At 45.4% G+C, this 21,598-nt stretch overlaps 3 protein-coding genes across 6 annotated transcripts; 1 reads left to right on the forward strand and 2 right to left on the reverse strand.

The window, feature by feature from the left end:
- Positions 1-279: 279 nt before the first annotated feature.
- Positions 280-4,801, forward strand: LOC104597905 (putative 6-phosphogluconolactonase 2). 4 transcript variants are annotated; one of them, XM_010259682.3, is made up of 4 exons: positions 280-447; positions 1,342-1,554; positions 1,645-1,780; positions 3,981-4,801. In XM_010259682.3, exons 2-4 carry the CDS (start codon positions 1,382-1,384, stop codon positions 4,470-4,472), a joined length of 801 nt encoding a protein of 266 aa, XP_010257984.1. In that variant the 5' UTR covers positions 280-447; positions 1,342-1,381; the 3' UTR covers positions 4,473-4,801. The 4 variants fall into 4 exon arrangements, with proteins under 4 accessions (XP_010257984.1, XP_010257985.1, XP_010257987.1 ...); XM_010259683.2 differs by having other exon boundaries at positions 441-574; XM_010259685.3 differs by lacking the exon at positions 280-447 and adding an exon at positions 632-651.
- A 961-nt stretch (positions 4,802-5,762) lies between these two features.
- On the reverse strand, positions 5,763-21,428 carry FLN2 (fructokinase-like protein). The gene is made up of 5 exons (XM_010259681.3): positions 21,261-21,428; positions 19,876-20,513; positions 19,114-19,757; positions 6,775-7,246; positions 5,763-6,222 (listed from the first exon to the last, which is right to left on the reverse strand). The coding sequence occupies exons 1-5, from the start codon at positions 21,350-21,352 to the stop codon at positions 5,939-5,941; spliced, it is 2,130 nt and encodes a 709-aa protein (XP_010257983.1). The 5' UTR covers positions 21,353-21,428; the 3' UTR covers positions 5,763-5,938.
- On the reverse strand, positions 15,667-17,106 carry LOC148792070 (uncharacterized). Its single transcript, XM_088903230.1, has 3 exons — positions 16,830-17,106; positions 16,308-16,735; positions 15,667-16,230 (listed from the first exon to the last, which is right to left on the reverse strand). The coding sequence occupies exons 1-3, from the start codon at positions 17,104-17,106 to the stop codon at positions 15,667-15,669; spliced, it is 1,269 nt and encodes a 422-aa protein (XP_088759356.1).
- Positions 21,429-21,598: the final 170 nt, after the last annotated feature.

A 21,598-nucleotide genomic window follows, 5' to 3' on the forward strand; every position in this document is an offset into this window, starting at 1 on the left:
AGTCTGTCTGGTTATAAGTATGAAAGACGGAAGCACATTCTCACATTTGTCTGCAAATGATTTGTACAGGTGTTGGGCTATTATTGAAAGACAGTTGTTTAGAAAAATTGGGCTTTGCTGCATTTGGTTTGTTTTTTTCTTTTTTCCTTTCTCCCTGTTTTGCTTTGTTTTATTTTATTATTTTTTCATTTATTTTCTCTCTCCCTCTCTTTCTCGCTCTACATCTGATTGAAGAGAATTTAATTATTTAAAGAAGAGTCTAGGAGGGATGGAATTCTTTTTCAGAAAAAAAGAGCAAGTAGTGAAATGGCCAAATGGGTATTTAGTAGGTTTTTTATCAGTGTACCTTGAGGAGAGAGAAAAGTGAAGTGAGTGAGGTGAGAGGGGTGGGGGGTTGTTTTCTTCTCTGCGTTTTGTTTCGTCACCATCGTGGGATGCACGTGGAAGGTAAATTCTTCTCTTCTTCTTGTAAGCTTATTTTAATCATTAAATGGATTAGAGTATATTATATTTGTTGATGCCCACCTTCCATTTTCGTCAGTTTCGGCTTCCCCTGCCACCAGTCTCAGTTCTTGTAAGCCTTTATTTTCTTTTCTTTTTGTTTTTTAATTTTTGGGTTGATGGAATCCTAGCTTTCAAGAGATTTAGAAGGTTTTTCGGGTTTTTGTGTTCTTATTTTCCTTGTCTGTAATGGGTCGTTTTGAGATTGTTCTGTTACTGCCCGATTGAGTTTCTCTCCTTGGGTAGTAAAATCCATGTTTTTGACAAATACGGAGTTGATTTGTGACTTTTTTTTTATCATTATATTTATTCTTTCCTCTTCAGTGAAATTGGTAGGCCTTGTTTTAGGATCATTACTTTATTTCTTACAACGTTGGAGTGAGATACTTATTTTGCACTTACTTCTGGGATTTTCTTTCTAGTTCTGCTACGTGAATCCGAAATTGCAGGGAGTTGTTTTTTGTTTCATTTTCTGTTATTCCGTGGTGTTGAATATCCGGATGCTTTTATGATCTGGGTTTTCAAGCTGTTGGTGTAGACGATATGTCTATTCTCAATTGGCAGAGTTTTTCTTTTTTTTTTTTTCTTCTTCTTCTGCTAATTCTATGATTGTTAGATGTTCAGATAGTTTTCTTTTATGTAATACAAAGCCAATAGTTTTGGGATCTTCGTTTCCCAGGCTTTTTTAACAAATATTGATGTTCGAAACCAATTCTATCTGCTTCAAGATTGGTTTTGCTTTAGTTTTTGGATTTCTATTCGAGTTTTACTTTTTTCCTAATATTGTGAATCGTTTGTATGACTATCTTAATGGCATTTTGGTTTTCTTCTTTTCTGCAGCTGCAGTGTCACTTTTTGAATTGTAGCCCCGTGAGAAAAAATGTCGCTTTCTGGGGGTCTTAAAGATGGAGGTGAACTAAGAATTTACGACACTGTGGATGAGCTTGCCACTGATTTGGCAGATTACATTGCTGAATTGTCAGAGGTGTCAGTGAAGGAAAGGGGATTCTTTGCCATTGCCATATCTGGTGGTTCTCTCATTAGCTTGATGGGGTATGAGTTTCTCTTTTTTCATATTTCTTAGTTTCTTGTTTAGTTTAGTAATTCTGGTTTTGGGTGTCTGAAATTTCTGGTTGGGAACAGAAAGTTATGTGAAGCTCCCTATAACAAAACTATCGATTGGGCCAAATGGTATATACTTTGGGCTGATGAGCGTGTTGTAGCAAAGAACCATGTAGATAGTAACTATAAGCTAGCAAAAGATGGGCTTTTGTCCAAGGTATGAAGTCTAAACTCATCTGTTATCTTCTTTTTCTCCCTGTCAAATACATAAGAAGCTTTTGCTCCCTGTTTTGGCCATCTTCTTCTTGTTGTCTACATAGTTCGGGTCTTCCATTAAGGTAGCATGTTGAATTCTTGGTTGTTATATATGCTGCCAGCTTGATGAGGAAAACATGTCTGGATAAAGGTAGGTAAAAGGAACTTGAACCCAGAATGTCTATTTGATCCTCGAGAGTATATTTTGTATGCTTGTCTCTATCCAAACTTCTAACTCCATTATAAAATTTTTCTTTACTTAATACTAGATCTCTAGCCCCTTGTAACATTCACTCTCCATGTAATATTACTCTGTAGTTCTTGCATTAACAGAAGAGCTAAAGTTTGTAGCTTGAACTGCTCAAATCTTATAAAATTGCTTTCTATTTTAAATTGGTCCTGGATGTGATACTACGGTACTACCCATCTGTGGGGAGTATTCTATTAATTCAAAACTTCCCACACCATAGGAGGTGCATGTAGTGTGGTACATTAAAGTGGGCTGGTGGCCCCCTTAGAAAATAATCAGCTTTCCTGGACTTAACTGATGGAAACAGCAAAGCCTTGCAAATGTCTACTGTGTTTAGGTTTTAAATTAAAATATCTTCTAGATTTTCAGAAAGTAACATTAACAAAATTGGACATTTTTAAACTCTAAGGCAATATAAAATGGAAATGTCTCAAATTGATCTTACCTTAATAACTCATTGAACACTAGTAGTTTTCTAAATTAACAGTGGTCAAAATGCTAAAGAATGATATAGTTAAAGAAAACTGACCAGTACCCACTGATAAAAGCTTATCCATATCCTGGATATTGGGAGTTTTAGTTTCCGTCCTTATACAAATCTGGGTGTCTTGGCAAGTACAGGTAATTAAGAAGCTTCAGATTTTCTTATTGAAAGCTTCCACATTTATTTGAATCATCTATTGGTAGAGTTCTGCATTATTCATTTAATTTTATCCAATGTTTTATTCAATCTTCTGCAAAAATAAGTTGCAGATATTTGTGTTGAGTGAGTACTCTACACTTGCTTCATTGCCTGATTTTTGTAGATAAATTTCAGTCCCTGCCTACTTCACCACCATTAAGTCCTTCAGTTTTTATTTTATTTGCTTCTCCCTCACCTAGGTTAAAGAGCTCATACTTCCTGTTCCACATACTCTGCTAGATTTGTCAACTAGTAAAGATACAATAAGATAATATTTGAGGTGATGTACATACCATGCCACAATTTTGTTTGTCTATCTAGGTCTGTCTGCATTGCAAACTTCAGACATGTCCATGGGTTAATAGCATTGTATTTAGAAAACATTTGCAAATTTTGGTTGGAAAATCAAGAGAATTATAACTGAAAGTTTTCTTCCTATATTTCATCCATCAGGGTAGTGGGTAGTAAACCTGTTTTGTGTCTTTTACTGAAGAGGATAGTAGTTAAAGCACACTAGTAGTAGACCTGTTCTGTTCTTTGTAGTGCTTTTGCATCAGCTCTAGGTAGACTCTCTACGTAAATATGATTATTTAGAATGTCTTCCTCTTGAGGCATTGATTTTAATATTACATATTTTTTATTTTTTTATGGGGGTATATTTCTGTAGTTAAAAATTTATATGAAATGTAATAACAACTTTCACAACAGCAACAACAACATATAATACAGGATACTCTTTTCTTTTCTCTTATTTTTCTTTTGTGGATAGAGCAAGGGTCATTTGCCTACAAATGTTTTTATATGAATAAGAACTTCAGTAATTATGTATCTATTCTATGTTACATGTTTATCACAGGAACTTGATCGGCAAAATTTTAACACTGAAAATTTTCCTTATCAAATATAAAATATTCAACTTTCAATTCCGTTGGTTGACAAATGCAACCTAAAAATCACATGTTCAAGGTCCATCTTATCCACTGATATGAAGGAATCTCGAGTTGCATAATAGAATGATACAAACAGCACATGCAAATTTTTACAAACTTAATTTTATGTTTATTACTAAGGTCTTTTACAAAGAATCTAGAATCCGACAAAAAGTCTTTTTGTTCATTTAGCAAATAACATCAGCATTCATTATCATCATATAACACTCTGAACAATATTTGGGCCATGAAATTTCTGTACATTCTCATAGTTATCCTTAAACGTATCTAAAATTGACAGGTACCGGTGGTCCCTGGTCATGTTTACTCTATCAATGATTCCATGTCAGCAGAGGAAGCCGCCACTGAGTATGAGTTTGTCCTCCGGCAGCTGGTGAAGACCCGCATTGTTGGTGTGTCTGAGTGCAGTGACTGCCCCAAGTTTGACCTGATCCTTCTTGGGATGGGCCCAGATGGTCACATTGCTTCACTCTTTCCAAACCACTCTGCACTTGATGAGAAAGATGAGTGGGTGACTTTTATAACTGATTCCCCCAAGCCCCCACCTGAGAGGATTACCTTCACTTTGCCTGTAATCAATTCGGCATCCAATGTGGCAATGGTGGTGACAGGAGGAAGCAAAGCAGAGGCTGTACACTTGGCAATTGATGACATGGGACCTGATTGTCCACAGCTGCCAGCAAGGATGGTATGCCCCACCAATGGGAAGCTGGTTTGGTTTTTAGACAGGCTAGCCGCCTCAAAACTTGAGGCTCCCGAGTTTGCAAAGTAAAATTCTATTTTTTGCTTAGTTTATGTGTGTATGTTGTAGAGGAATTTGACAGTGGCTGGTCCTTTGTCTTTTTTTTCCCTTCTCCTTTACTTTTGCTTTTCCTCTTTAAAGGGTGGGGCAGTATGGTTGTCTTTTTGTAAGAATAGATAAATAAGTCAGGTTCAAAACAAAGGCCGCCTCTGTGTGGGTCTGCTTCAGAAAGGTTGTAAGGATGGGCAGTCAGTCTTTGTGGGGAACCCAGTTGGTTTGGGAAGGGGAAATTTAGCTATTTGTTCATATTTACTGGAAAATATTATCATCAAATTAACACTAGGATTTTTCTTTGTTCATGCATCGATTACATTTACTGGATAAACCATCGCAATCTCATACGACATGGTCATTCATCACTCCCTTTTCACATGATGAGGTAAAAAAATGTGATGGACGGTACAAAGAAAGAACATGTGCACTTCATTACAGTCGTCCCCCACATTGTGAATTCTTGTGTATTATATTAGTTGAAGAAGCATCGCATTAAGATGTGGCCTTTGGATCTTCCGGCTCCCATCTGCAACTGCAACCTCTCTGTGTGTGTCGTCATATGGTCGACTCTTTGCACTTTTAGCCTACGTACATGTTATTTGTTAGCAATGGATCAAAGGGTGGACTCTGGACTGTAGCATAATTTGACCAGCCGGCCAATATGATCAATATACAGAGATTGCCTCGGAAGTTTCACTCCAACGTGGGCAAGCCTCAACAGTTGCCAAAACCGGCTGGTCCAATCAATGCCAATGGGGTAGATCTATGATTCAATGCTGGAAGTATGCTTTACTTTTGTCATTAGGTCAAGGTGGATATCAACTTCGGATCTTAAAGCTTCTTATACTTGATAACCCATTCATTCCCCATTACCTAATTCTGTAAAAGGTGAAACATCTGTAACAGAGGTTGCCCACTCTGTTGTACCTATCGGATGTAGACTCACAAAAGTTGCTTTTCTCCCTTATTTTAGTATTGACAAATGACAATCGCTTGTGAAATAAAGCATAGATGATTTATCCACCTACCCTCTTCATTGGCGTTGTCAATTGCTCTAAAAATTATCAGTACCATCCTATTTACAGTGGCACCTGTGTGCCTGCATGTTGCATTCATGAGCATTTTTTGTGGTTCACTTTGAAAGGGAAAGGCTCAAGCTTTTATATTACAGGAGCCCATTGGAGTATTCAAATTGAACTAAAAGTCCAATATTACATTGGATGGAGACAGCCAGATTCAGGATGAGAGCACATATACATCCATGCATTTCAAAATTGGTCTCATGTGATGGACCATGTGATTTAAACTACAGTTTTACAAGCTTAAACCTCAACAATTTGTAAGAGCAGGAAAAAAAAAAAAAAACTCTTTACAGTGATTGATCCCAGCCTCTGAAATGTGTTCAACATGACAAACAACATAAACCAGAGTAAACGTCTCATTCAACTTACAGGCTCCAATTTTTGGTATTCCATTTCTCTAATTGGCAGTATACCATTTAGATCAGAAGGTCCCAACGTGCGGTATTCCATTTCTGTAATTGATTTTATACCATTGGGATCAGGAACAATCTCTTCTTCCATCCCTTCCTTAGGAGGGAAGCCTCGTGTCCGCCCAACCAGCCATTGATCAATAACCCCACAATTTATAGCATACTTGATTGTGTGTTCCAAGTACCCTTTGTCAGTAATGAGATGTGGTTGCACTGTCAACATTCTCAAGAGAGCTGAAAACACAGAGCCAACATAAGTTACCACGAGGGATACATACTAATTTTAGCTCATTGAATAGAAAAGGCTAAAATAATCACAAAATGATTCATCATTAAAGTCTATAGTTGTAACTATCAGACTACAAAATCACCCTAGGTCATGTGCATTTTGTCAGATAAATCATTGATGCTAACTTGCTTCTTCTGCATAGAAAGATGCACTAATATAATTTCAGTACAAGAGCTATCTACTGAGAAGTTCAAAATCTAAGCAAATAATATTGCATACTTAAAAATTGTGTGCAACTGTCAATCTAAGGGGCTTTATGTGGCTATGTGCAACTGGCAACATATGAAACAAATGGAAAATCCCAGCACCTCATCAATCAATATGTGGCTATGGAAGATAGTGCTTGGAGACTTAGATTTTATGCCTTAGTATCCATAGAGAATACTGTTGTTGAGCTCATATAAGCTTTGTCAGACATTGACAATGGGAAATCTGGTTAGCAATTTGTGAGGAAGAAAGAGAGAATGTTGATCATAGTACTGTTTCTAGAACTGTACCTGCAACAATTCCATCTCCTGATGCTGACATGTCACAGGTGAAGGGAGTAATAGGTGGATCCTCCATTCCACGAACTGATCCATTATGCTGCTCTGTATAGTAGTGTATCTTAGAGGTTCCATTGGTCACAAATAAAACTTTGAGATTTTGATGCCAAAGTGGTCTGATTACTTCTGGTTTGTAATGAATAAACTTGGACTTGTCATTATCTTTTGTATCAAAACTCTCGGAGGGTTTGATCCCGCAGAGAAACTCAAGTTCTTGCTTTGTTACTTCAATAACATCAGCAAGAGTCCATGCTTCTTGTACAAACATGTTGGTTTCTTCCCCAGACTGCCAAAGAGGCAATGGAAGGTTTAAATCAAAGAAGATGATCCCTCCTAGTTTCTTTGAAATCTTAATGGCCTGCAGAGTAGTTGACCTCATGTTTGGGTCTAGCAATGAGAATGAGTTGAAGTAAAACATCTTGGCCTGCAAGAGAGATGCAAAATCAAGCAACATATACTATGAAATAACTTCCTGAAATTAAAAGAACACTGTTAAATTTCTCTAAATTTAAATATGGTGCCTGTCCCAAGGAACTTCCATTAAATAAATAAATAAATAAATGTTCTGTAAGTAAAGGTAGATTGCTTAAGGTTAGCCTACTCAAAAATAGCAAGAGATACATGCAACACATCAGAATGGATAGTTGCAAGTTGCAATGCATTTCTATAAGATGGATGCTTTTATTTTCTGAAATTCGATTGGTTCAGAGATAAAGCCAATGCTTCTATTTGAAAAAAAAACAGTTTATTACATTTTTCTTTCCATCTATCTTTTATATGCCAATTATATGGTTAACAGATATGATACCCAGATACTTGTACACGAATTCTGTTTGGTTTGAGACAGTTTTGAGTTTAAATTCTGTATCCAACACCTTGTCCACCTGTGTCCTTGCATAGCTGGGTATCATTGGTTAGCATGTGTGATAAGCTTATTAGAAGACACTCTTCCTATTTTGCACATTTCTATCAACCAAGTTATCTTAAATATGGAATCAACAGAATCTATCAAATTATATGGACCTTGGAATTTTGCATTTACTAGGGTAGGCATGTCTTGAGATTTTGTATTTGTATCTGACTTGTGTAGATATATTTCATTCTTCTTAGAAATGGTTTAGATAAAGTGTATATAACAACTTATCAAAATCATAGAAGTGGATTTTGGCATGTCTTCAGTAGCAGATATCAAGCAACTAAGTTCACAACCTACAAAGTGCACCAGGTCTAGTGGTGTGGCGTAGGTAGGTGGTCCTTACTGGACATCCAAATCCAATGCACAAGGGGAATTTCTACTTGATTGAATACCATCTTCAATAATAACTAGAGATTGGAGTATTTCTTAGTTATTTCATTTTTTCACATCTCTACAAGAATTAAGACTCCTAAATAACAATTTGCTGGTATATAATTGATGAAGGATGATTTGACCCGACCTATGAAACGGCGACACATGGATGCTGACTCAGCGTAAGTGACAGCTCAACATCGTATTCCGGTACGACTAAGTGATAGGCTCATAAAGCAGCCCGCTATGCGGTGGCAAGGTAAAGGAGAGGCTCGCTACAACGCGAGCTCCAGGTTCCCCGAGCTACCAATAAGGGAATACTCCAAGAATATTTCAGCTCGCGAGCTAGGGAAACCAGCTCGCTCTAGCACCTGGGCAGAAGACTGCCCCAAAGACCAACCTTGATGAGGGTCACCTCGAAGTACCCCAAAGAGCTTGCTGCAAAGTAGCTCGCGCCAAGGATAGCTCGCTACGAGGTAACTTGCGACTGAGTGATGCGACACTCTCAGGAAGCTTCCATCTGACAAGACCGTACCAAACAGACTACGCTGCGTCTCTCGACTGGCGGCGTAGTCCTTGTTCTTTCGATAGTCTGTGCCCACGTCTCTCGACAGATGGAGGCGTGCCTGCCCCTTTGGGACGTGTCACTCGACCAAGCAGATAGTACACTGTAACAATCACCTGCGCAGACCTGGCAGGTAATGGCTGCGGCAGGAGCCCAGTGGCGGTTATGCCCGATCTCGCAAGAGCGCTCCTATAAAAGCCCCCAGGGCAGAGGAGAAACCTCTCTCGAGACCTCCAACCTCTCGAATATAGTGATAAGCGCGACCTCCACTCTTAGCTTTCATTTTGCCCTCTTTACTTCCATACATAGTACTAACTTAAGCATCGGAGTATTCCCACCGGGCAAATCCCCGGGAATCCTTCCTTTCGTCTTCTCAGGTGCCGCTCGTTGCCAGCAAGGAGCCTATCAGCCGCCAGCTAGAAGTGCCCGGATTCACGCCGCATCATTTGGCGCCGTCTGTGGGAAACGCTTCAAAAAGCCTTTCCCTCCAAACTCTATCAGTTCTTTCTTCTTCCTTGAAACAGTCCAACGCTCATGGCTTCTTCTAGCAACGTCGGACGAAGCACGAAAATGGATAACTCCAGGGAACAGCCCCAGTCTCCTACTGTCTGTATCGGACAGTTCATCGTCCCCCTCTCAGCGGACGGAATCCCCAGCTTGAACGTGCCTCTCACAATGGCACCTGTCATCGCCCCACTCCCCACTACAGTCGGAACGATGTTCACCGAACCCTCGGTCGTGCCCCCAGCGGCCAGCCCGAACCAGCTGGAAGATCTGATGCAGTGCATGAAGGCCATGCAGGCCCAAATGCAACAGTTCCAACAACTTCAGCTCTATCAACAACACGTGCTGCACCAGGTCTCCCAGTACCAGTATCAGCAGCAGTTCCCCCAGCTGCCCCAACCCCAGCTTCAACAGCCTCAGCTCCAGCCTTAGCACCTGGCTTCGCAGCAAGCCAAATCTCGCCGCCAGAGCGAGCACTCCGGCCGAGGAGAGGCCCCCCAAAATCTTCGGAAAAACCAGGCCTCCCCCCATGGCAGACGGGAGAAACCGGCTACCCCGATCTCACCGCGGGTGGACAGGTCGGGAGGGCCTCGGCCCGACTGGTCAACGTCGCCTTGACAGTCGAAGTTCGAAACCCCGATCCTTGAAAACCGGTTCGAGATCTTGGCAACAAACTCCAGGCAGGTCCCTTCTGTCCGCAGCCATCACCAGCAGACCGGGCTACTCCCGGCCCAAACCATTCTAGACAGCGCGGAGGTGAGCAGCACGAACGCCGAGCCCACCAAGAAGCAGAGACGCCGCCGCCGAGCTCGCCGATCTGTCACCCACGATTTGCTTGAGCCCATGGGCAAAGAAGAGGTAGGCTCGGCCGAAGCTAAGGCTCCCCTCCTCTCAGTTCCGTCCCCCCTGTCTTCCGAACTCTTGGCAGTCCCGATGCCCAAGGATTTCAAGCTTCCCCCTCTTGACAAGTATGCTGGGTCGTTTGACCCGAATGATCATGTAGATGCCTTTCAGTAACAGATGCACCTGGCGCAAGCCAGTGAGTCATGCATGTGTGTGGCCTTCTCCACTACTTTCAGGGGAGCAGCCCGCACGTTGTACCGGAACCTAGCACCCGGGTCGATAAGAAGTTGGGCGCAGTTCGCACAAGCCTTCACGTCCCACTTTGTCACCAGCAAGCGGTGCCCGCGGACTGAAGAAAGCATCTTCAACGTAGCCCAAAGAGAGGGAGAGTCCATCCGAAGTTATATCAAGTGGTTCAACGACGCTTGTATGCAGATACCGCGTCTGGACCCCGCCGTACGCCTAGCAGCGGCCACGAAGGGCGTAAAGCACAAAGAGTTCAAGTGGCACATGGTCGTCAACCAACCCGCGACCATAACCGAGTTTCTAAAGCTCGCGGATAAGTTCATAGCCACTGAAGAGGAGATCAACCAGAAGGGTGAGGGCGCACCCGAAAAAAAGAAAGAGAGAAGGGGAACCTTCCAGTCAAGAGGATATCCGAAGAAAAACAGAGGTAGTTCGGGGAGCAAAGCCGGGTCAGTTGTTCCGATCTCCCGCACCAGACCGAGCTGACTACACCCCACTGAACGCAAAGCGGGCCGAAATTCTGATGGCAATCAAGGACGCCCCGTACGTGAAGTGGCCTCCCCGTCTGAGGGGGAATCACAGTGAAAGAAATAAGAGTCTGTATTGCAGTTTTCATAAAGACCACGGGCACAGCACCGAGAGTTGTAAAAACCTCCGCGACGAGATAGAAGAGCTCATCCGTCGCGGATATTTGAGAAACTTTGTACAAAATAATAATAACAATAATAATAGTAACAGAACAGGTCGGCAAGGGGAGCACGGTAAAGACGCTCCCGAGTCCAGTAGCAGGCCGGCCGAATAACCACAGAGACAGCCTCCAAAGGAGAGGCCAGTTCGCGGAACCATCCACATGATAGTGGGAGGTTCGATCGTTGCAGGGTGCACCTCAGCGGCAGCTCGGACGTCGATTCGTGAGGTCGTCCGGGAGGAGTAGAACCCCCCAAAGCGGCCAAGAACGGAAGAGCCAATTTTCTTCATAGAAGACGATGCGCGAGGGGTCCATTACCCCCACGACGACGCGCTCGTAATAAAGCTGAGAATCAATGACTTCGAGGTTAGGCGCATACTCGTCGACTCAGGCAGCTCAACCGACATACTCTTCAAAGCCGCGTTTGACCAGCTCCAGTTGCAGAAAAGCGACCTGAAGCCCGCAGACACTCCTTTGGGAGGCTTCAGCGGAAAGGAAGTCCGGCCCCTTGGGAAAATAACAGTACCTATAGAGATCGGCACATGGCCTTGTGTAGTCAGATTCGAACACAACTTTCTAGTAGTAGCGACCCCCTCTCCCTACAATGCCATAGTAGGTCGGCCGATCACCCATGTCTTACGGGCGGTGGTCTCCACTTACCACTTGGCTATGAAGTTCCCAATAGACTTCGGTGTGGGAGTGGCGCGAGGCGACCAGCTCGAGTCCCGCAAGTGCTACGCTGCCGCCCTAAAGGGGAAAACCAAGGTGACCGATTACCTTGAACTGGAACGACCCACGGAGCAAGGAGAAGAACGAGCCACGCCCACGGAAGAAACAGTTGCGGTCCCGACCTCAACAGCAGACCTAGCTCGGACGCTCCAGATCGGCATCTCCGTCCAGGAGCCCCTATAATCCGAACTGTTAGGCCTGTTAGACAGAAGAAACGCAACCTAGCCCCGGAACAGTGGAAAGCGGTCGATGAGGAAGTCGAGAAGCTCCTCGCAGCGGACTTCATAAGAGAAGTCCATTACCCAAGCTGGGTAGCCAACCCTGTCCTGGTAAAGAAGGCCAACGGCAAGTGGCGCATGTGCGTCGACTACACCGACTTGAACCAGGCTTGCCCAAAAGACTGCTTCCCGCTCCCCAGAATCGACCGTTTGGTGGACGCGACCTCAGGGCATGAGTTGCTAAGTTTCTTGGATGCCTACTCAGGCTATAACCAGATCAAGATGGACCCGACAGACGAAGAAAAGACTGCCTTCATCACTGAATTCGGTCTGTACTGTTACAAGGTTATGCCCTTCGGGTTGAAAAACGCAGGGGCAACCTTTCAAAGGCTTGTAAATAAATTGTTTGCACCGTTAATCGGCAGAAAAGTAGAATGCTATGTAGATGATATGGTCGTCAAAACTCAATTCTTACATGAATTAATACAAGACTTGCATTCTGTTTTTGGAATTTTGCGTAAGTTCAATATGAAATTGAATCCAAACAAGTGTGTGTTTGGTGTAACCTCGGGTAAGTTCCTAGGATACATCGTTAACCGACGAGGCATTGAAGCCAACCCGGATGAGGTTAAGGCCATCTTAGACATGAAACCGCCCCGGAAGCCGAAGGAGGTTCACAGGTTGAATGGCCGCATAGCCGCCCTAAGCCGTTTCATGTCTAAGTCGGTAGACCGCTGTTTGCCGTTCTTTAAGGCAATAAAGAGCAAAGGGTTCGAATGGACCCAAGATTGCCAGCTCGCGTTCGACGAGCTCAAGGAATACCTTACTAGCGTGCCGACCCTAACCCGGCCCGATGAGGGCGATGTTTTAGAACTCTACCTCTCGGCAAGCGATGAGGTTGTCAGTTCGATACTAATAAAGGAAATAGATCGGGTCCAACGACCCATCTATTATGTTAGTAAAGTATTGCAGGGAGCAGAAACGAGATACCCAGAGATGGAAAAGCTGGCATACGCATTGATAATTGCAGCTCGGAAGCTCCGCCCATACTTCCAAGCTCATACTGTTATCGTTCTTACCGACAAACCTCTGAGGCAAGTATTGCTTAAGCCCGAGGTCTCCGGTCGGTTGATGAAGTGGGCCATTGAGCTCAGCGAGTACGACCTCCAGTACAAGCCACGAACTGCCATTAAGGCCCAAGCCCTGGCAGATTTCATAGCCGAATGCACATTCAGCTCCGAAGTTCCCAGGCAAGTTGAGCGTGAGGCTCCCACCTTGGGTGAGCCCGAAGCTCCCAGGTCGGTCGAGTCAGAACCCCGTGAAGTAGTAGCCAGTGTGGCACCTCTCCTAGCTCGGCCAGTCGCGAGCTGGGATGAGGAGCCCTGGATCCTTCACGTAGATGGCTCCTCGAACCAACAGGGCAGCGGTGCCGGAATAGTTTTGCACGGCTCGAGCGGGATGAAACTGGAATACGCGCTACGCTTTGAGTTCGAGGCGTCTAACAATGAAGCAGAATACGAGGCGTTGATAGCCGGACTAGCCTTAGCCAGAGAAGTAAAAGCCAAGCACATCGTTATCTGCAGCGACTCCCAGCTCGTGGTCAACCAGGTCACGGGCGAGTATGAAGCTCGCGAGCCAACCATGGTCGCCTATTTAGCCAAAGTCAAAGAGGCCATGCTCAACTTCCAATCACACTTCATCAGACAGATCCCTAGGTCGGAGAACGCCGAGGCCGATGCCCTGTCCAAGTTAGCCAGCACTAGCGACATCACCATGAGAACCGTGTACATAGAGGACCTGTCTCGACCTAGCATTCTCGGGGGGGCAGAAGAGGTTGCTCCCGTCATTCAAGTAGAGCCGAGCTGGATTGACCCACTCATGAGCTTCTTGTTACATGGGACCCTCCCTGCAGAGCGCAATGCAGCCAGAAGGGTGCAACGTCAAGCAGCTAAATACGTCATGATAGACGAGCGGCTATACAGGAGATCCTACACACTCCCTTACCTTCGTTGCTTGCGACCTTCCGAAGCCGAACTTGTACTCCGCGACACCCATGAGGGTCTGTGTGGCGGACACTTGGGGGACAGGGCCCTCGCCCAGAAAGCGCTTCGACAAGGGTACTATTGGCCAACGATGAAGGCAGATGCCATCGAACTCGTTAGAAAATGTGATAAGTGCCAGAGACATGCCAATGTTCACCACCAACCCGCTGCCGACCTCAAATGCCTCACCAGTCCGTGGCCCTTTGCACAGTGGGGCATTGATCTACTTGGACCATTCCCACCAGCAATGGGTGAAAGGAAGTTCTTAGTGGTAGCAGTGGACTATTTTACCAAGTGGGTAGAAGCCGAACCCCTCGTAACAATAACAGCCCGAAATGTCCAAAACTTCTTTTGGAAGAACATCATATGCTGCTTCGGATTACCTCGAGTATTGATCTCCGACAATGGCAAACAGTTCGAGGACATCGAATTTCAAGACTGGTGCCAAGACATGGGGATCCAACAGAACTTTACTTCAGTCGCGCACCCTCAGGCAAATGGTCAGGCAGAAGTCACGAATAGAGCCATCCTCCGCGGACTAAAGGCACGGCTGGATCGAGCTAAAGGATTGTGGGCAGATGAACTACCCAGTGTCCTATGGGCCTACCGGACCACGGAGAAAACCGCCACGGGAGAAACACCCTTCAATCTCACCTACGGCACCGAAGCAGTGATCCCCGCAGAGATCGAAGTACCTACGTTGCGCCTAGAAGCATACAGTGATCAAACAAACGAAGATGAGCTACGCACCAACCTCGACCTACTTGACAAAGTAAGGGATCTCGCGTACATTAGGACCGCAGCCTACCAGCAGAGAGTAGCTTGGTACTACAACGCCAGGGTCAAGAAGCAGAACCTCCGCGTTGGCGACCTGGCCCTTCGTAAAGTTATGGTACCTGAACCCGGCACTGGCAAACTCGGGTCCAATTGGGAAGGTCCTTACTGAGTGAAATGAGTGCTCGGGGAAGGAACATACGAGCTCGAGACCCTCGAAGGGAAACAAGTACCTCGAGCATGGAATATTGTCAATTTGAGGCAATATTATCTGTAAGAAGCGAAGTAGGCCATGTGCTACTCCCAAAGCCTAAGGGCCAGAATACCGAGATAACATGACCTCGGCGCAAGAAGACCCCAATCGCCACTTCAGCTTGGGAGAATCCGAGAGCGGACTACGGGTCCCTCCCTAAGCCTAAGGGCCAAAACACCGGGCTAACAAAGACCCCAGCGTGAAGAAAGACAGCTACCTCAATAGCGAAGGCAAAGTATGAAATATTAAAGGCGTAAGCAGCTCAGGTTTAAACCCCACGAAGCATAGCTCGTCTTGATACGTCGGTCGACCTAAGGGATAACCAACCAATGCTTAGCTCGGGTGTACGTAGTAATCACTTCGTGGTATGCCGCGGAGGCCCTAAACGTGACCAATAGGGAGAACGCCTACCGAAGAGCCCTACTTTGGGTAGGTAACCTCAATAACCCAAATGATGAGATCGCTTTAGCAAAATAAAAGGAGTTCATCATACTCAGAAGAGGGGAGAGACTTTCATTGTCAAAAAAAAAAAAAACAAACAAATGCGGTAAAGGAAAATAACAAATGCAGCAACCAAGCTAAACAGCTCGGGAAAGGTTTGATCATCATGGGGCACAACCGCCAAACCGAAAAAACTGGTGAAAGACTGGGTTTACGGCACCCGAAAGCCACAGAAGCCCAGAGAAATGCCACCTCAAGGATCCGCCTCCTCGTCCTCCGGAGAGTCGGGCTCCTCTTCATTCGCTTGGTCTGCTATCTCGGGGGACAGGCCCTTCATATTAATGCCGTCGAGGTTAAGCCCGGAGAACTTCTTCTGAACCAGCCACCGGAAAAGCTTGAACTCAGAGCGGTACGAACCCGAGCCATACTTCGCCTGGAGGTCATGAAATTCCTGGGAGTCCTTAAAATCCCAGACTGCTCTCTCTCGCTTAGCCTCCACCATCTGGTCAAAGTTTCGGGTCCGGTTCAAAAGAGTGCACTCCAGGTCCCACATCTGTTGCCTGAGGAGCTCCCTCTCCCCCGCCATCCTCGACGATTCCTCCCTATAGCGTGCGCTCTCTTCAGTAAGCCGAGCAATTTGAGCCTCTTGGTCGTGGACGAGCAGCTCCTGAGACTCGCTCCCCTTGCGGGTGTGATGGAGCTCGCCCCGGATCCGGTCGAGCTCGACTTGGAGCTTTTGGTTGGCAGCACGCTGGTCGAGGGCGTCGACGCGATGGATGCGCGTCTGGAGAGCCATGGCATGGATGACAGAATTTACCTATCGGCGAAAAAGAAAGATCAGAAGACAGCGGAAAAGGGCAAAACAAGAGAGGAAGAGGGAAAAAGGTCACTCACCACCATGCAGTGGGCAGAAGCGAACGCAGAGAGATCCCCGGGCTCCATGTTTCCCCACTGAGCTATCTCGTCATTACTGATCGCCTTCCAACTCCTCCGGCAAGCTACCAGATAATCGTTTACCCCTTCCCAGTTTTTCACTGGGAACCGGGGGTAAGGACGGGGCTGAAGGGGGTTAAAGGGGGCCTCCCCCAGCAGAGAGGGCTCGCTTCCCCCAGGGTTGACCCCGCTAGTCCCCTCAGGAGGGGGTATTGGAACCTCAGGCAGAGGGGGCATCGGAACCTCGGGCGGAGGAGAGGGCAGGACTGACTCAACAGACCCGAACTCAGTGCTTCCCGAAGGAGGGGTCCGGTCGGGGCGCGTCCTCTTCACCTGGCGTCTTTGGTTGCCCGAGAGAAGGCGGCGCGAATCGGCACTAGACAAGATGGCTGCCAAAAGACCACAAGATATTAGTCCAACAGGAAGCAAAATGCATGTGTACACAAGTCACAAGACGTTACGCGACCTAAAAGGCCAACCTACCCGGGCTCAAGCCTGCCTGCACGAGCTTCTCCTCGGCCAAGTAGTCAAAGCAAAGGAAGCCTACCGACACCCAAGACAACATCGTTTTCCGAGTCTCAGGGGTCCTGGATGGCGCCCCTCCAAGCGGTGGGAAAGGGCCACCCCTCAGGGTTACGGACCACAAAGTAGTCCCGCTTCCAGGCGGGGATCCTATTCGGCAGCTCGTACAAGAGCTTGTAGCCGCGACGGGGAGAGAGGTAGTAAAAGCACCTCTCCGGAGGAACCCCAGGAGCAGCATTCTTTATACAAAGGATAGAGGCGAAAATGTCAAGGTCTAAAGGGAGGCAGTACTCGTGACATGAGGATATAGTCCTAACCATGTTTCGAACAGCGTTGGGGTGAAGCTGGTCTATAGTAACGTTGAAGTGGCTCAGCACCTCCACTATCAAGGGGTGCAGGGGAAGATGCAGGCCAGCCTTGAGCTGTTCCTGAAAGATCACTATCTCATTGGGACCATGCTCCCAAGGGAAGTTGCCAGTGGGGAAGCTATAAACCAGGTCCCCGGGAAGGCGAAAGTAGCGGATCAGAGACCTGAGCCTCTTCGCTGTCATCAAGGAAGGGCCAAAGGTATCAGGCTCCCTCTCCCTAGAAGTGGACGCCATGTCGCCAGAGGCCTCCCGAGCCTCCGAGATGTGCTCCCAGGCTCCCCCCGAGCTCGAGGGAGCATCATCATCATCATGACCATCGCCCCTGTGCTAGGTATGGCGTGGGTACCCAGACATGACTGACGGCGATCGGGACTCACCATTGTAGACGGAACGGGGCGGACTGAGAAACTCGAGTAAACCAGGCGAAGTATGCAACCTCAGAATCCAAAGCAAGATGGCGTGGACGGAGGTAGGGCCGAGGGGGGCTCACCATTTATAGCCCTCGCCCTCTCAAACCGACGGCCCGGATCGAAACAGATCCAGCGGCCTGCGAGTGCCCTGACCGCATGCCTTCTGAAAACAGAAAGCGATTGGCGGCACATCTTCCACGATTAAGGTAGTCGTAGCCGCATGACATTCGGAATTAAAGGCCACCTCAGCACGTTTTCGAAATCCGAGAAGTCGGAGGAGTCAGAAGATCTCTTGATTCCCGCCAATACATTTATTACGGTCAATCAAGTTTGAATTTCGGTCAAATCAGTCCATCGCGCTTCATAAACTCCCCGCGCTAAGGTGACACTCTTAGCCCGAGGAGTGGGGGGCAATTAATGAAGGATGATTTGACCCGACCTATGAAACGGCGACACGTGGACGTTGATTCAGCGTAAGCGACAACTCAACATCGTATTCCGGTACGGCTAAGTGATAGGCTCATAAAGCAGCCCGCTACGCGGTGGCAAGGTAAAGGAGAGGCTCGCTACAACGCGAGCTCCAGGTTCCCCGAGCTACCAATAAGGGAATACTCCAAGAATATTTCAGCTCGCGAGCTAGGGAAACCAGCTCGCTCTAGCACCTGGGCAGAAGACTGCCCCAAAGACCAACCTTGATGAGGGTCACCTCGAAGTACCCCAAAGAACTTGCTGCAAAGTAGCTTGCGCCAAGGATAGCTCGCTACGAGGTAACTTGCGACTGAGTGATGCGACACTCTCAGGAAGCTTCCATCTGACAAGACCGTACCAAACAGACTACGCTGCGTCTCTCGACTGGCGGCGCAGTCCTTGTTCTTTCGATAGTCTGTGCCCACGTCTCTCGACAGATGGAGGCGTGCCTGCCCCTTTGGGACGTGTCACTCGACCAAGCGGATAGTACACTGTAACAATCACCTGCGCAAACCTGGCAGGTAACGGCTGCAGCAGGAGCCCAGTGGCGGTTATGCCCGATCTCGCAAGAGCGCTCCTATAAAAGCCCCCAGGGCAGAGGAGAAACCTCTCTCGAGACCTCCAACTTCTCGAATATAGTGATAAGCGCAACCTCCACTCTTAGCTTTCATTTTGCCCTATTTACTTCCATACACAGTACTAACTTAAGCATCGGAGTATTCCCACCGGGCAAACCCCCGGGAATCCTTCCTTTCGTCTTCTCAGGTGCCGCTCGTTGCCAGCAAGGAGCCTGTCAACCGCCAGCTAGGAGTGCCCGGATTCGCGCCGCATCAATAATATATGACTCTATTAGATACATAGAGTAACAGAGATGCTTTGAATATGAATTGACAGGTTGCAGTAGACCAAACCTTCATGTAGTTTAACCATGAAAACAATGACTAAAATGAATAAATTGCTGAAAAAAACTATCTTTTCTTTGGAGATGAGATGCCTTACTTCTTTCAGCACATCAATGTTGATTTCAGACTTCATCAGAGAATCCTCAGCACATGGTTTGATACAAGTTGTTCTCAAGCCACCCTGCCTATTAATCTTCATTTGTGATACTGCCGTAAATTGTCTACTATCTACTCTAATTGAGCGGGTTTGGACATTGTTCATGTTCAAATAATATAACATGGTTTGCCCATAGTCATCATCCCCAAGCTTACCCATGAATGTGACCCGGCCACCCAAGCTTGCAAGAGCCACTGCAACATTGCTTGAAGACCCTCCAGGTGCTCTTACAAATTTTTTGGGGGCCCACAATGCATCATTCATACTTTCATGGATCTCATGGTCTATTAATCTGTTGGATGGCCTTCCAGAAGGTACGAATGCATGTTGAGCAGCTCCAAAGCAGCAAACAAGAGGGGGCCAGTCATATGTGAAGCTAATATCATCCTCCCCCTCTTTTCCAAATTCTATGTCATCCTCCTTTTCACTCACGGGAATTTCATTGAAAGTTGGTCCCTCATGATCATCGGGTTCTGATTCACTGTCTTGGTCCTCTGTTTCATTGACCTTCTTCTTAGCCTTGCTTCGCCTACTCACTTTCTTATCAATGTTTTCTCCCTCTGGGCTAGTATCAACATAAGCAGCTGTATGCCAAATACAATTGGTAATCAGTTGTATCTTTTACAGTTGAAATACTACAGTAAGGGAATAGACAAAACAAATGTTTAGAAGGATCTAAACTGAAGATAGACAAGGGATTACCTTTCTTTCGGGTTCTTCTTGGGGTCCTGTTAGAATCTTCAATGGGTGTAGATGGAGTAGTGGTGATTTCTTCGGTAACATCACTAGCCACCGATAAAGAGTTCTCTTTTGGAACCTCTGATGTTTTTTTCTTTCTACTTCGTCGAGGAGATAGTGTTGTGGTGCTTTTCTTCTCTGTAACATCGCTAGCTGCTGATAAGGAGTTTTCCATTGGAGTCTTAGTTGTTTTTTTCTTTCTATTTCGTCTAGATGGAGTAGCAGTGCTTTCCTCTTCTGTAACATTACTAGCCATTGACGTAGAGTTCTTTTCTGGAACCTCTGATGTTGTTTTCTTTCTACTTCGTTTAGGAGACGGAGTGGCAGTGCTTTCTTCTTCTGTAACATTACTAGCCACTGACGTAGAGTTCTCTTCTGGAACCTCTGATATTGTTTTCTTTCTACTTCGTCTAGGAGCTCGTTTAGAAGTCTTTAATGGGTTTTCAACAGCATCACCTACTCCACTTAATGCTTCTTGCACTGTAGATTCAGCAGCTTTTTTCTTGGATAGAGCTCTAAGATCCCACCTTTTTTTCTGCAATCTAAAACCTGGAAGTTGAACAGAGTTTGGTGGAGAGAGAACAGGAAAATTTGGAAGCCACCTGCAAAATATAAAAAATAAGACCATATGAGATGAATGTATATGAAATTCCTTGAACACTGAACATTTTTTGCATGGATTTTCAGACTTTTATCTTCTAAACCAAATAGGAACTTGAAACCCCTTTTCAATCGCAATTGAGCAAGAAAGCAAAGACAAATAAAAACTACTAACCCTCTTGTTTAAACCCCTCACCCTCCTGATCCCCCCAGCCTCCCCCAGCGGGGGGTATCCACACAAACCTCATGCCCAAAATTCCATCGTTCGAACATTCCAGCGTAAATCCATATATATGTTCAGTTAACAACTGGACTGTAATCAACAGAGACAAACGGGAATATAAATTCCAAATTCTTTCTTTTTTTTTTCTTGGGGAGAAGGTTAGGGATGGTTAGAGGTTGAACTTCAATTCTGTTACGGGATAATTCCGGAAGATTATAAGGTATGCCCCTGATATTCTTATTACTCGTAGTTCAAATATTAACAACAAAAGGAGAAAAAAAAAACTGTCATTGTATTATACCCCAAATAAAAGTCATTGAAACATGACAATGGAGAAAGCTTCTCCGCTTTCAGAATAAAAAGATAAACACATGGAACCCATCAATTTATTCCTTCAACGAGAAGACTTCAACATGAAAAGGTGGAATTTTTCTGCTGCTTCAAAAAGATATGCAGCAACAACAGTAAATCAAATACCAAAACTTAGAAAAGAATTGTAGGATAAATGAGTTGGAGAAGAGAAGACCTGGGCAACGGAAGAGAGCGCGTAAAAGAGAGGGACGCCATTGAAGGAGAACTCGCTCTGCAACTACAGAGATTGAAGTTTATCTTAGCCATTAGCGGGTCAGTGTGCAGTGGGCAAGCGAAGATGGCAGGCTTTATGAACTCAAAATACTCTTCTAAGTTTTAACAAATTCCATATGCCTGAAATACCACTGTTTTTTATATAAAATTACTAAATATCATTATAATTAGCTTTTACGTTTCAGAGATAGTTAATAACTTGTTATTAGTAATTTATCAAAAAAAAAAATCTTGTTATTAGCTTCTTTTAGAGTTGAATCAAATTAAGCTTCAACTAAT

The sequence above is a fragment of the Nelumbo nucifera genome, chromosome 4 (genome assembly GCF_055504915.1).
Source record: "Nelumbo nucifera cultivar China Antique chromosome 4, China Antique-T2T, whole genome shotgun sequence".
Taxonomy (NCBI): domain Eukaryota; kingdom Viridiplantae; phylum Streptophyta; class Magnoliopsida; order Proteales; family Nelumbonaceae; genus Nelumbo; species Nelumbo nucifera.

What these genes read in the sequence shown, in the direction of transcription:
- LOC148792070 (XM_088903230.1), bottom strand. Translation starts at nt 17,106, where the DNA reads ATGCTGCTCCTGGGGTTCCTCCGGAGAGGTGCTTTTACTACCTCTCTC. An exon ending in GCAGGCAGGCTTGAGCCCGG is followed by an intron (nt 16,736 to 16,829) that starts GTAGGTTGGCCT and finishes GTCTTTTGGCAG; the next exon opens with CCATCTTGTCTAGTGCCGAT. An exon ending in CTTCTGCCCACTGCATGGTG is followed by an intron (nt 16,231 to 16,307) that starts GTGAGTGACCTT and finishes TTTCGCCGATAG; the next exon opens with GTAAATTCTGTCATCCATGC.
- LOC104597905 (XM_010259682.3), top strand. Translation starts at nt 1,382, where the DNA reads ATGTCGCTTTCTGGGGGTCTTAAAGATGGAGGTGAACTAAGAATTTAC. An exon ending in TCTCTCATTAGCTTGATGGG is followed by an intron (nt 1,555 to 1,644) that starts GTATGAGTTTCT and finishes GGTTGGGAACAG; the next exon opens with AAAGTTATGTGAAGCTCCCT. An exon ending in AAGATGGGCTTTTGTCCAAG is followed by an intron (nt 1,781 to 3,980) that starts GTATGAAGTCTA and finishes TAAAATTGACAG; the next exon opens with GTACCGGTGGTCCCTGGTCA.
- FLN2 (XM_010259681.3), bottom strand. Translation starts at nt 21,352, where the DNA reads ATGGCTAAGATAAACTTCAATCTCTGTAGTTGCAGAGCGAGTTCTCCT. An exon ending in CGCTCTCTTCCGTTGCCCAG is followed by an intron (nt 20,514 to 21,260) that starts GTCTTCTCTTCT and finishes TATATTTTGCAG; the next exon opens with GTGGCTTCCAAATTTTCCTG. An exon ending in ACATTGATGTGCTGAAAGAA is followed by an intron (nt 7,247 to 19,113) that starts GTAAGGCATCTC and finishes TCTCTCTTGCAG; the next exon opens with GCCAAGATGTTTTACTTCAA.